Source organism: Chlorocebus sabaeus, chromosome 14 (assembly GCF_047675955.1).
Source record: "Chlorocebus sabaeus isolate Y175 chromosome 14, mChlSab1.0.hap1, whole genome shotgun sequence".
Taxonomy (NCBI): Eukaryota; Metazoa; Chordata; class Mammalia; order Primates; family Cercopithecidae; genus Chlorocebus; species Chlorocebus sabaeus.
In genome coordinates this window covers 95,851,471-95,866,168 of record NC_132917.1, presented here as the reverse complement: position 1 = coordinate 95,866,168, position 14,698 = coordinate 95,851,471, and the positions used below count along the sequence as shown (strand labels likewise).

Sequence of the window (14,698 nt, the reverse complement as noted above, 5' to 3'; positions counted from 1 at the left end):
CCAGCATTTTGGGAGGCCAAGGTAGGAGGAGCACTTGAGCCCAAGAGTTCAAGACCAGCCTCAGCAACTTAGACCCATCTCTACCAAAAAAACCCCCAAAAACCTGGGTGTGGTGGTGAGTCCTGTAGTCCCAGCTTCTTGGGAGGCTGAGGTAGGAGGATTGCTTGAGCCCAGGAGTTTGAGGCTGCAGGGAGCTGTGACTGCACCACCGCACTCCAACCTGGACAACAGAGCAAGACTGTGTCTCAAAAAAAAAAAAGATAGATTCTGAACATGAATAAATATACTAAGATTGTACATATTTTTAGCAGCACTCGACTATGACATCAACATTGAGGAGACTGGGCGAAGACATATTTAAAGGAGTGGTGGTACCTAAAGGAATTCAGGATAGTTCACCACAGCATTCCGTGGAGAATAAACCAAAGACAGCTGCTTTCTTTAAGAGCTCCAATTTGCCATTGAGATTTTTATCAACCTTAATTGTTCTCAAAACAGTCACTCAAGGTAAGCTTTGAAGTATACTTACGGTTAATTTTGAGAAACAGTAGAGAATATCATATATTAAAGCAGTTCTTTTATAATCACATATGTGGTACATTTTCAGAATGAGGTTTTGAATTGTTTTATAATGGTTACACATTATAAAAAGCTACTTGTATTTGCTGAATTTCAGAAATTGAAGTCTTTAGTTGGATTGTTGCCTCCTCCCAAGAGGCCTTTGATTGTCTTCGGTCGTATTCCCATAACAGCTTTGGCCTCCATTTGTTTGTATTTGTCACGTCAAATTGAAATTGCTGGTTAGTTTATTATTTTCCACTAGTGAATGGGTTGGCAAACTAGTCCATGGGCAAAATCTGGCCTACCACCTGTGTGTTGTAAATGACGTTTTCTCCCACAACCATGCTTGTGTGTTGTATGTTGTCTATGACTCTTTGCCCTACAGTGACAGAGTCGAGTAGCTGGCAGAAGAGACGGTATGGACCCCAAAGCCTATAATACTGTCATCCGGCCCTTTACAGAACATGTTTTTCAGTGCTTTCACTAGCTTGTAAGTTTCCTGAAGAAAAAACTTGTTTATAATGACCCTGCACCTAGCGTAGTGCTTCATATATAATAGTGAATAAGGAAATGGGTGAATTAGAAATCCTTCAGAGTTGGCCCTAATTCATACGTGTTTAATATTTAGCTATAACAGGTTATATTATTAAATGTGATAATTTTTTGTTAAAGTGAGTTATGCCAGTGTAGTCAGGCAATAAATATACCATCTTTCTGTCTGTCCTGTTTGTTAAATTTTATGACTCAGATTGTTGTTTTTATTAATGGGCAATGACAGTAATTTAATTTGACTTCTTTCTTTGAAGTATGGTTTATTTAGTTTCTCCCGATGGTATGGAATCGATGAAAAAGTAAAACACCGTATAACTGCTTTCTTAATTATTTTGCCTCCTTATGGTTATGGTTCTCAGAGTTACAATAGAATAGGTGGTACGTGTGTGAAAGGTGACTTACAAGAAGCAGGGATTAGCTCAAGCTCACCACAGGCCTATCTCTGAATCTTAAAAAAAATACACACACACTTACATACGCACAGGTAAATAGATTCTAAATGAGAATTTTAGCTGACAGACCATAGCCACACATTAAAGCATGTGTTCACCAAAGATCAAATAAGGTTAGTATCAAGAATTTGAAGCCAATTTAATATAATAAAAATTATTAATCATTTATCATTTAACTAAAATGTTTGAAATAATATATCAACATACATTAGTATATCATTTAATAACATATAATGTTCATTTCTGATAATATGCTAAAAAGCAAAAATACAATAAGGGATACTTATGTGAAATAGAAGAGAATTAGGTGCTCTCTGTCACCACTTGTGTGCAGCAGTTTTGGACATCTGTCATGAGCCATGAAACAATGAAGTATGAATATTGGGAAGGAGTAGAGAAAACCATTTATTTGTGGAGACTCTATATTAATTGAGGGCTTTCAAAGAAATATAATGGCTCATAAGAATATGGATAAATAATGGATGAATGAATAGGTTGATGAAGATTATTGCTGAAGTTCAATGTCAGAAATAAAGAACTTTTATTCTTCTTGCCTGTGAAGATGAAGTGTTTTAAGAAGAAGATGTCCCACACGGCTTAGTGTATAATACCAGTTAAAATTCTAATATAGTTTGCGTAAGTTGCAGAAGTGATAGAGAAATTTATGTGGAAAACTTTGCAACAAATACGATGATTTAAAACAAGTAAAACAGCAACACTGGGGCAGAGGCTTTAGCCGACTTTAAAAGAATCCTAATATGTAATGATGCAAAATGAGTAATAATTTATTTAATCAAAATAGGACAATGGGAATAGGAAGTGCAGAAATGAATCAAAATTGGCACTTCATATTATTTATTGAATTAATGACATTGCTCCCCTGTGCAAGTCATTTTTTTAAGAACATAGAATCTTGTCAAATCATATCATGACACAGATGATAGAATTAGTAGACAAGACTTTACTAAAGTTATTATCATTATATTCCTGTGTTCAAGAAGGTAAAGGAAAACGTGAGCCTGGTGAGGGGATACTTGGGAGATACGGGATAAGAAGACATCAATCAGATTTCTAGAGATGAAAAACCCAATGCCTGAAATTTAAAAATACACTGGAGAGAATTAGACATTGCAGACAAAAGACTAGTGAACTGGAATATGTAGCAGTAGAAACTGTCTGAAATGAATTACACAGAGAAAAAAAAATCTACAAAAGAGAAAACAGAACGTGAGTTTTGAGGCAAAATCATATATTCTAATATTATGTACTTAGAGTCTGTGAAGAGGGGAGACAAAAACTATTTCAAGACATAATGACTCCAGATTTTCCAAATATGGTGAAAACTGTAAACATAGAGATCCAAGGAGCATGTCCAACTGAGCTCATGGTCACTCCTATTCCCTTCTCCTTAGCCTGCTCTAGATACCTGTGTGCCACCCCTTTCCTCCACAGCCTGGCCACCGGATTTCAGGAATACTGCCTTCTGTGGTGACTCTCCGTGACCTTTTCAGTGGCTTCATCACCGCTCCCTAGACCACAGACAGGCCCTGACACGTCTTCCTGGCTTCACTGTCTGGTTTCCCTTCACACTTGTTATGACCGATTCTTTCTCACAAGGTTCTTGCCTAATAGATGCCCTTTGCTGCAGGCTCCTCAGCCTCATAAGCCTCAAAAATGAAAAAGAAAAAAAAAATCTGACACTAAACACTGTGGAACAAGGAAGAGATACAAGAGTTCTCCCTTTCTTTATAGTCTGGCCACTCCCAGCCTAGGCCCAAGGGTTTCTTATGAGCCCAAACCTGTGGGGTTCCAGTGTTCATCTACTACCTGGGGCCAAGGTACAAGCTGCTGCCATCAAGAAAGAAGCCTGAATGCTGATGAATCTCAGGGAGAAGAGCACTTTCTAACTGCAGGTCTTCTCTCCAGCAGCTGCAGGCTGGTGGGGCGTGCCTGCACACAAGACTTGGAGCTAGGAGGATTCAACAGGATGCACGGGCCAGTGAATACAGGTGTAAAAGGGGCTTTTGTCCTGGCCAAATCCCAGCACGTGCCAGAACTAGGAAGAAATGTCAGAGCCAGATGGTGCTCAGAACCACTGTCGGACACTGTCATGATACAGCTATTTATCCTTAAATATAAATAAATCATTAAATATAAATATACTGAAAAAAATTCTGGGAGAACTAAAAATTTAAACGTAAGAAAAACTCTTAAATCCTAAGAGTAGACTTACCTAACTCTAGTAAGAAGATGTTTCCTATTTATAAAATAGGAACATCAGTTTCAAATTTGATAAATTTAGTAGAAAATACAAAGTAGGCAAATGTATTGGTAATAGGCAGATGCACTGGATAATACACATTGGTAATAGGTAGATGCATTGAATAATACACATAATATTAGCTGCTTAATCCAGATATATATAGATCTGTAAAGATAATACCTGGTTATACTGAATAAAGTGTTTATATAAGAATCAGCATACATAATACTTGGTGAGTTTTTTTTTTTTTTTTTTTTTTTTTGAGACAGAGTCTCACCCAGTCACCCAGGCTGGAGTGCAATGGCACAATCTTGGCTCACTGCAACCTCCACCTCCCAGGTTCAAGCGATTCTCCTGCCTCAGCCTCCTAAGTAGCTGGGATTATAGGCATGCGCCACCACGCCCGGCTAATTTTTTGTGTCTTTAGTAGACATGAGGTTTCACCATGTTGGCCAGGCTGGTCTTGAACTCCTGACCTCGTGACCCGCCCGCCTCAGCCTCCCATAGTGCTAGGATTACAGGCGTGAGCCACTGCGCCCAGCCACTTGGTGAGTTTTGACACCACAGTGCTGTCTAGGGAAAACTCTTTAACTGTGTTTTTTCTCTACTCCCACATGACAATAATCATCCACACAGAAGAAGACTTCTGTGACAAAACATGTGGAGGTTTTTCCCCACACAGCAAGCAGCAGACACAAAGCTGCTCTAATTCACTTCTGACGTGATCCACCTGGAGATAGTGTCAGATCCCACAAGTTGGGTTCTCAGTCTCCAAGGCTGCCTCATGCCACACCAGTTACAAGTCTGGCCCTCTGGAACTTCTGACCAACTTGCTTCAAATTGGGGTTCCCACAACCCCCTCTTTAGGTTTAATTTGCCGGAGTAGCTCATAGAACTCAGGGAAACACTTAACCAGTTTATTATAAAGGATATTGCAAATGATGTTGATGAAGTGAGAGGGCAAGGTATAGGGGAAGGGGCGTGGAGCCTCTTTGTCCTCCCTGGGGCACCACGCTCCAGGAACCTCCCTGTGTCCGGCCATCTGGAAGCTCTCTGAACCCATTTCTCTTGAGTGTTTTGTTTTTTGTTGTTTGTTTGTTTTTGCGATGGAGTTTTGCTCTTGTTGCCCAGGCTGGAGTGCAATGGCGTGATCTCGGCTCGCTGCAACCTCTGCCTCCCAGGTTCAAACAATTCTGCTGCCTCAGCCTCCTGAGTAGCTGGGCTTACAGGTGCCTGCCACCATGCCCAGCTGATTTTTGTCTTTTTAGTAGAGACAGGGTTTTACCATGTTGGCCAGGCTGGTGTTGAACTCCTGAACTCAGGTGATCCGCCCACCTCGGCATCCCAAAGTGCTGAGATTACAGGCGTGAGCCGCCATGCCTGGCCTTTCTCTTGGGTTTTTATGGAGACTTCCTGACATCACAATTCTGTCCCCTAGAATATAGGGCAGGACTCTCACTGGGGACGGTCTTAAGACCCACAATCAGAAAGTCCAGGAAAGATTAGAGTCCTGGCTTGGGCCAGGTGAAAGGAGGGCAGAAGAAGGTCAGAGACCTTCCCCTGAGGCCTCACAGACTCAACATCATAACAAAAGACTAACGAGACAAAAACTTACGTATATATCATAACACCTCAGATGCTAAGCTCTTTATACCCTGTCTCTGAATACTGTTATCCTCATATTAGTGATGAGGTTTACAAAGGTAGATAATTGTGCCAAAGTGATACGATCTGCATTTGACAGAGCCCAATTTAGCCTCTCTCAATTGCTGAAGCCTACCTTCTGAAGCCTATTTTATGACTACGTAAGAATGTGCACTTCCTGAGATAACCAAAGAAATAACAAACACCTGTATAGCACTTACTATGTTATAGGCCGAGCACTTTATATATATTAACTCATTTAATCCTTACAACAGTTCATGGATGTCAATATTGTTGTTGTAATTTTACAAATGAGGAAATTGAGGCATAAAAATGTTTAGCTTGCACACTTAATCAGTATGTTATGCTCAATCTCTGAAATAAAATTTAACTGTAAGATATAACTCTTCTTTATGGAAAGAAAGGAACACTTATACACTGTTGGTGAGAGTGTAAATTAGTTCAGCCATTGTGGAAGACAGTGTGGGAATTCCTCAAAGACCTAAAGACGAATGCCATTCAACCCAGCAATCCCATTACTGGGTATATACCCAAAGGAATAGAAATTGTTCTATTATAGGGACACATGCATGCGTTATGTTCATTGCAGCACTATTCACAATAGCAAAGTCACGGAATCAACCCAAATGCCCATCGAAGATAACCTGGATAAAGAAAATGTGGTACATATACACTATGGAATACTGTGCAGCCATCAAAAAGAATGAGATCATGTCCTTTGCAGGGACGTGGATGGAGCTGCAGGCCATTATCCTTAGCAGACTAATGCAGGAACAGAAAATCAAATAACACATGTTCTCATTTACAAGTGGGAGCTAAATGATGAGAACACATGGATACACAAGAGGGGAACAGCACACACTGGGGCCTGTAAGAGGGTGGGAGGAGGGACAGGATCAGGAAAAATAACTAATGGGTAGTGGGCTTAATACCTGGGTAATGAAATAATCTGTACAACAAACTCCCATGGCACAAGTTTACCTATGGAACAAACCTGCACATGTACCCTGAACTAAAATATATATATATATAACGTAACCATTACAGAAGTAAAATGATCAAATATAATGTGTCACTGAGAGGATATAGGCACAATTTTGTTCGTATCAAAGTTAATATTTTTGAAGTGCACTTTGCTCACAAACATCACCAAAATACATCGTAACTTTTCATGAGATCTATTGCAAGAAATAATTGCAAAGGTAAAAATGTTCAAAGGTGTTAATATGCTGTCTGTAATAATGAGAAAAGATAAATAGCTGGTAGACCCACAATCGGAATAGTGAAGAAAATGAACATCAGCCAAGTTCTTGGACTTTGCTGGCATTGTTTTAGTCATTATACTTGATTGTTTCAAATTTATTCCCTGCAATAACTATGACGTAGGTGGTGATGTCATTTTTACGGAAGAGCAAACAGGGTCAGTCTAATATAATTGATCCAGATTTTCTAGAAATATTGGGCCCTTAACCATAGCATCATGAGCATGGTGCAATATTATATGTCATTAACAATGATAAGTATGGAGATATAGAAATCTATGCATATTTTAATTAATAAAACCTTCAATGTATTTGTACCACTGTAATCTAGAAATTGTTAAAAGAAGTTGTAGGAATTTTATCTGATAGAATTATTTGGTTTACTGATAGCTTTCTTCTTTTTATTTTGAGAGATGAGGTCTCACTCTGTCACTCAGGCTGTAATGCAGTGATGCAATCATAGCTCACCACAACCTTGAACTCCTGGGCTCAAGCAGTCCTCTTGCCTCAGGCTTCCAAGTAACTGGGACTACAGGCGTGCACTACGATGCCCAACTAATTTTTTATTTTTTGTAGAGATGAGCTCTTGCCGTGTTGCCCAAGCTGGTCTCAAACTCCTGAGCTGAAGCTATATTCCCACCTTGGCCGCTCAAAGCAGTGGAGTTACAGGCACGAGCCATCCCCAGCCAACTGTCTTCTATTTGCATATAAAATTTGCATATAAAATAATTTTGCATATAAAATGATTTTGCATATAAAATAATTGCATATAAAATATGCAATATATTTTACATATAAAATATATATATTTAAAGTGTGTACATTAGGACTAGGACATTTGTCCTGTTCTACTTGGCACTTGGCTCTTAAAGCAGATTTATGTGTTTTTAAATTGTGAACTTATACTTTAGGTCTAGAGAAATGTAGGGAATTGTTGCTATTCTCAGTTAATAGGAAGGTTTGATTTGGTAGGAAGCCAGTATAATGTAGTAGTTACTTCAACTCTATAGTCAGACAACTAAGGTTTGAATCTTAACTTCACTACTAGCTGTGTGATATTTGGAAGGTCTTTTTTGTTTGTTTTACTATTTCCACTACAATTATTTTTTAATGAGAGAATTGATGTAAAGGTTTAGCAAGTCTGGCATAAAGTCTTAAACTAGCTACTATTGTTATCAGTAGACATTATGACTTATTATAAAACTTTTAAGAGTTGGTTTTACTTGAGACCAGAATTGAGGTCTGTTAGACTACGTTAGTTGTCTGTCTATTCCTGCCTAATTAACTGCCAGACACTTAGTGACTTAGCTCAACCACCATTTTATTCACCAGCTCACAGTTCTTTGGGTTGGTAATTTGGGCTCAGCTCAGCTGGATATTTGGCTGGGCTGGGCTAGGTTCTGCTGTTCTTTGTTGGTCTCTCTCCAGGGGCTTGTTTATAGGTGAAGAGTATCTAGCTGAGCCTCAGGCTCCTAATTCACACAGCATCATTTCTGCTACATTTTACTGGTTAAGTCACGAGGTTAGCCCAGATTCAAAGTGTGCGCAGTAGGGTTCACCTTTTGATGGGAGTTTCTGCAAAAGACTTTCTAATCATTTTAAAATTTGCCATATAAACAAAATAATGGAAAACCCTGTTTCATACTGATTAAGATCAATAGTTTGAAGTTTGACTTTTGTTAGGGAATAAAAAGGTTACATTTGATTGCCAGGACACTGTTAAAAGACTCAATTTACAACATTTATAAAAAATCAACTTTGATATAATTGATAACTAAAATTTTAAAAATACTCTTTTAGAAGTTAAATTGATCTTTTTAGAAAATCTGAAATACTCAATAAATTAAAATGAAGACAGAATTAAAATGAGGACATAATTTTGATTTATCCCTAAAAGATAAGGTCACTTGTGGCAAAGTAACCAAATACAGTTTTTCTAATCCTGAAGGGCAATTTTTTACAGTTTGCAAAGTTAATACCATATAGTAGTCAGCCCATTTTTAAAAACTGTAATAGTATTCATCCTGTTTAATCTTGTCAAATTATATACTAAGAATAATTTGTGTCAAATACAGTAGGTGGCACTGTGATAAAACTTTCGTTCCTGTAAAGAGTTGTGTTCAGGCTTCATCTGTGTATACTCTTCTACCTGTGGTGTTGCTAAAAAAAAAAAAAAAAAAAGGATGTTTCTAAATAAGGCAAGTCTGAACAGAATGTAGCAACTTTGTTTAACTTAATACTCATTTATTTACAATTTTTTTTAAACAAAATTAAGTACTGTACTGTTAGTGTTCCTTGAACTAAATTCTACCAACGGTAAAAATGGAGTTCAGTATAATTGATTCAGAGGCACAGATCTTAATTTCTTAAAATAGTTTCATATGTATTCTCACTTCACATAAGTTACTCTAAACTTCTCATTCTTAATAACCAGGGTTTTAAATTATTTATTATGTAAGCTGAAACAGCAAAAAAGAAATGCAACATGAAGCTACAAAAGAGTACATTTTAATACGGTGATTCTGTTGTACTTTCAGTATTTCATGGTGCTCTTGAGTCTTCTCCTTTAAACAGAAATCTCAGTGTAAAAATTTTTACTTGGATAGCATGAACAGTTTTTTATTCCTCTGAATAGCATTTTGAAAGGTGAGTTTTAGAAAACTTGATTATTGTACATTAAAAGCACAAGGTAAGACTGTTGTAAGCGTAGGGACTTGGGTTGTGTAGTGTACTGAAGTGTAATGATGCAACTATCTTACTACTACATTTGCATTGATTCTGGTTACATTAGTGCTTCCCAGTCCTGGCATTGCAGGTTTCTCAGTCATCTGTGGGACATCTTTAAGAAGGTTTCAGGGATTCTGATTCAGGATTAGTCACAGCGCTGGCCTGGGTAAAATCTTGCTGCCATTTTTAATGGCAGATGTGTCATAAAAAGTGACACACCAGAGCATATTTCATCTTCTTGAAATTATCTTTGGTCTTTTGTTTCAGCTTTACTAGGAGACAGAAATCCTTATTTAAAATTCATTTAGCGTGTTTGTATAAATTACATTTTGAAGTAGGTAAACATTTAGGAAGCAGCAACAAAAAACAGTCTTAGAAAGCTTTTATAGAGATAGAAATACTAAGTTTTTGGAAGTATGTAGTAGTTATCAAATATGGAAAATAAACATTTGTGATACTAATAAGCATTGTTTTTCTTCCTTAGTATTAAAAAATGCGGCTTAGTTGTTATTTTGGTGTTAAAACATGAAAATTCTAAATGAAATTTACCCTGTCATAATGTCTCCTCTCTCCCTCCCCCTTCCAGTTGTGACAAATTAGTTAGAATCTAAATTTAGACTATGATCTCTTATTTAATTTTTGTTTCTCTTTTAAGTTAAAGTGACGACATTGCTTTTTTACCTTCTGTTTCTGATTGCCACCTAGACTAGCAAAACTGCAGTTGATTGTACATAACTGTTTTCCAGCTGATTACCTGGCTCAGGCATTCGATTCTCTTTGTTTGGACTTGAAGACAGAAGAAGGAAAAACCTTGTTTTTGGAGTATCAAGCTGTTCCAGTAATATTAAGTCATCTAAGAATATCCAGTAAAGGATTGCTGTCTAATGTTATTGACAGTTTGCTCCAGATGACGGTGGAATCTAGTAAGTTTTTAAGTTCTATGTGTGTAAAGAAAGCAGGATGATTTTTCTGTCTTCATCTTGTCTGCATGTATAACTCCACATATCAGATACTATTGCTTTTTTTCTTTTGAGACAGAGTCTCGCTTTGTCACCACGTTGGAGTGCAGTGGCACAATCTCAGCTCACTGCAACCTCCAACTCCCTGGTTCAAGCAATTCTCCTGCCTCAGCCTCCTGAGTAGCTGGAATTACAGGCACACGCCACCACGCCCAGCTAATTTTTGTATTTTTAGTAGAAATGGGGTTTCACCATGTTGGCCAGGATGGTCTCTTATCTTCTGACCTCGGGATCCGCCAGCCTCGGCCTCCCAAAGTGCCAGGATTACAGGCATGAGCCACCACGCCCAGACTATTGCATTTTTAAATGCTTAAGAATATTTTTGATGCTATTTAATTGAGTCATTAATAATATCACTAAAAAATTAGGTAACTTCTCCAGGGACTCCCCAGCTAAACACAAGTAGAACTGAGACTTAAAGCCAGATCTCTGACTCTAGACATAAGGCTTATTCTGCCGAAGCACTGTAACTAGGTTTTCCAGGTTTATTTTCTTCTTCTGTCCCAAAATGTCCTATATTGTCTGATATGTTTTATCAACGTTTTTAGCTATTTGTAACTGTTAAAATATTGGACTTATAGTTGATGACTAGCTACCTAGATTAGTAATTGTGGAGTTTTGTATTTCGGTTTACTAATGTAAGGAGTAGAATGAAAAGTGAAAAGTTAGTGAACTGAGGGATCCAGTATTACTTCAGTGCCTAGATTCCCAACTTGTTTCACAGGGATTTTTCTTTTAATGAGAAAAACAAAAATCATACCAGATGCAAATGTCTGTTCATTAGAAACAAATCTTTCTGAATATGACAGAGATGACATCTTTCTCATTGTCAAAGGAAAACGAAATATAATTTTATGAAATAGTTGACCTGCTTGGGTGAAATGACAATTGTGGTACTGCAAATGCAAATTTGAAAAAATTCTATTAGATGAGATAGTCAACAGTCATTCACATTAGTTTACCATTGTTCAGGTTACTCTCAAATTCAGCTGGGTGCAGTGGCTCATGCCTGTAATCCCAGCACTTTGGGAGGCCGAGGCAGGCAGATCACTGGAGGTCAGGAGTTCAAGGCCAGCCTGGCCAACATGGTGAAATCCTGTCTCTACTAAAAATACAAAAATTAGCCAGGCGTGGTGGTGTGCGCCTATATACAATGCCAGCTACTCAGGACACTGAGGCAGAAGAATCGCTTGAACCCAGGAGGTGGTGGTTGCAGTGAGCCAAGATTGTGCCACAGTACGCCAGCCTGGGTGACAGAGCAAGTCTCTGTCTCAAAAAAAAAAAAAAAAAAAAAAAGCAACCCTGCGCCCTTCTTGTTCAAATTAATAAGCAGTATCTAATGGTGATCACTACTAAAGCCATATTGTTTTTCAGTGATGTGAAAAATTTGGAAGTTTGGAAATGGGTGAATCTTTGATGATGTCTGTCTGAAGAGCATTTACTTGCTTGAATTTTACTGTAAATTCAGTGCCTGTTGGTCAGCTAGTACAATTTATTAGAGGGATGAAAGATCGATCAAAGTGTAGCAAATACTTCTTTAGCTGTTGGTTTTTCATTTTTCTAGGTTTGAGATTGGAAACCCCTTTTACCATGTATTTAATTTTCTCATGCTATTTTTTTCTTTTTTTTAAATTTTAGATTTAGGGGGTACATGTGCAGGTGTGTTACACGGATTTATTGTGTGATGCTGAGGTTTGGGCTTCAGTTGAACTCGTCACTTAGGATAATGGCATCCAGCTGCATCCATGTTGCTGCAAAGAACATTATTTCATTCTTTTTTCATGGTTGCATGGTATTCCATGGTGTATATGTACCACATTTTCTTTATCTGATCCACCATTGATGGGCACCTAGGTTGATTGCACATCTTTGCTATTTTGAATACAGCTGCTGCAATACGCATGTGAGTGCGGGCATCTTTTTGGTAGAACAATTTCATTTCCTTTGGGTATATACCCAGTAGTGGGATTGCTGAATCGAATGGCAGTTCTATTTGACTTTTTAATAATAGCCATTCTGACTGGTGTGAGATGGCATCTCATTGTGGTTTTGGTTTGCATTTCTCTGTTGATTAGTGATGTTGAGCATTTTTTAATATATTTGTTGGCCACTTGTATGTCTTCTTTTGAGAAGTATCTGTTCATGTCCTTTGCCCACTTTTTAAGGGGGTTGCTTTTTCTTGTTGATTTGTTTGAGCTCCTTGTAGATTCTGGATATTAGTCCTTTGCTGGATGCAGAGTTTGCAAATATTTTCTCCCATTCTGTAAGTTGTCTGTTTACTCTGTTGATAGTTTCTTTTGCTGCGCAGAAGCTCTTTATTTTAATTAAGTCCCAATTGTCAATTTTTATTTTTATTGCATTTGCTTTTGAGGACTTTGTCTTAAATTTTTCGCCTAGACCAATGTCCAGAAGAGTATTTCCTAGATTTTCTTCTAGGATTTTTATAATTTGACATCTTTCATTTAAGTCTTTGTTCCATCTTGGGTTAATTTTTGTATATTGTGATTTTCTTTGTTGAAAATCAGTTGGTTGTAGGTATGTGACTTTGTTTCTGGTTTCTCTATTCTGTTCCATTGGTCTATGTGTCTCTTTATGTACCAGTACCATGGTGTTCGGTTACTATAGCCTTGTAGTATAGTTTGAAGTCAGATAACATGATGCTTCCAGCTTTGTTCTTTTTGCTTAAGATTGTTTTGGCTATTTGGGCTCTTTCTTGGTTCCATATGAATTTTCAAATTTTTTTTCTAATTCTGTGAAGAATTATATTGGTAATTTGATAGGAATTGTGTTGAATCCATAGATTGCTTTAGGCAATATAACCATTTAAATGATCTTAATTCTTCCAATCCATGTGCATGGAATGTTTTTCCATCTGTTTATGTCATCTGTGATTTCCTTTAGTAGTGTTTTATAGTTCTCCTTGTAGAGATATTTCACCTTCCTGGTTAGAAGTATTCCTAAGCATCTTGTGTGTGTGTAGCTGTTGTAAATAGGATTGCGCTCTTGATTTGGTTTTCAGCTTGAATGTTATTGGTGTATAGAAATGCTTCTGATTTTTTTTCTTAAATATGTTGTTTTGATGTAAGCTACTGATTTTATACATTGAATTTGTACCTTCAAACTTCACTGAAGTCATGTTTCAGGTCTGGGAGTCTTTTGGTAGGATCTTTAGGGTTTTCTAGATATAGAATCCTGTTGTCAGTGAACAGAGATAACTTGTCTTCCTCTTTGGATGCCTGTTCTTTCTTTCTCTTGGCTGATTGCTCTTGCTAGGACTTTAGTATTTTGTTGTAGGAGTCGTGAAAGTGGACATACCTGTTTTGCTCCAAATTTTAGGGGAAACCCTTTTAACTTTTCCCCATTAAATATGATATTGACTGTAGTTTAGTCATAGATGACTCTTATTGTTTCGATGCCTAGTTTGTTGAGGGTTTTCTTTTTATCCTAAAGAGATCTTGGATTTTATCTAACGTTTTTTCTGCATCTATTGATAAGATCATATGGTTTTTGTTTTTAATTCTCTTTTTACATTTACTGATTTACGTATATTGAATCATCCTTGCATCTGAGGAATAAAGTCCACTTGATCGTGGTGGATTACCTTTTTGATGTGCTACTGGGTTCTGTTTGCCAGTATTTTGTTGAGGATTTTTGATTCTGTGTTGATCAGGGATATTGGCCTATAGTTTTCTACTTGTGTTGTATCTTTGCCAGATTTTGTCATCAGGATGATACTGGGTTTTGGAGTGAGTTAGGGAGGAGTCCCTCCTCCTCGATATATTGGAAATAGTTTCAGTAGAATTGGTATCAGCTCTTACTTTGTTCATCTGGTAGAATTTGGCTGTGAATCCATCTGGTCCAGGACCTTTTTGTTGTTGTTGTTGTTGGTAAGGTAAGGGTTTTATTACTGATTCAATTTTGGAGCTCGATACTGGTCTGTTCAGGGTTTCAATTTCTTCCTGATTCTATCTTGGGAGGTTGTATATTTCTGGGTAATTATCCATTTCCTCTAGATTTTCTAGTTTATGTGCATAGAGATGTTCATAGCAGTCTCTGAGGATTTTTTTTAAAATTTATTTCTGTGGGATTAGTTGTAATGTCAGCTTTGTCATTTCTGGTTGTGCTTATTTGGATCGTCTCTCTTTTTTTCTTTGTTAATCTAGCTAGTGGTTTATTGATCTCGTTTATCCTTTCAAA

The 14,698-nt window shown here is 37.4% G+C and overlaps 1 protein-coding gene across 7 annotated transcripts in view; it reads left to right on the top strand.

Moving 5' to 3' along the window:
• The window catches only part of CCDC138 (coiled-coil domain containing 138), a 103,734-nt gene that overhangs the window by 63,353 nt on the left and 25,683 nt on the right, over positions 1-14,698 (top strand). For 4 of the 7 annotated variants that reach the window (XR_012095405.1, XR_012095406.1, XM_008008334.3 and 1 more), the window contains 2 exons: positions 309-507; positions 10,229-10,405. Coding sequence is in view for 5 of the 7 variants with exons in the window: in XM_008008334.3 (XP_008006525.3) it covers positions 309-507; positions 10,229-10,405 (376 nt within the window). In the remaining 2 variants the exon portion in view is untranslated. The remainder of the gene's footprint in view (positions 1-308; positions 508-10,228; positions 10,406-14,698) is intronic. The other 3 variants (XM_037994246.2, XM_008008335.3, XM_008008333.3) reach the window with 1 other exon arrangement.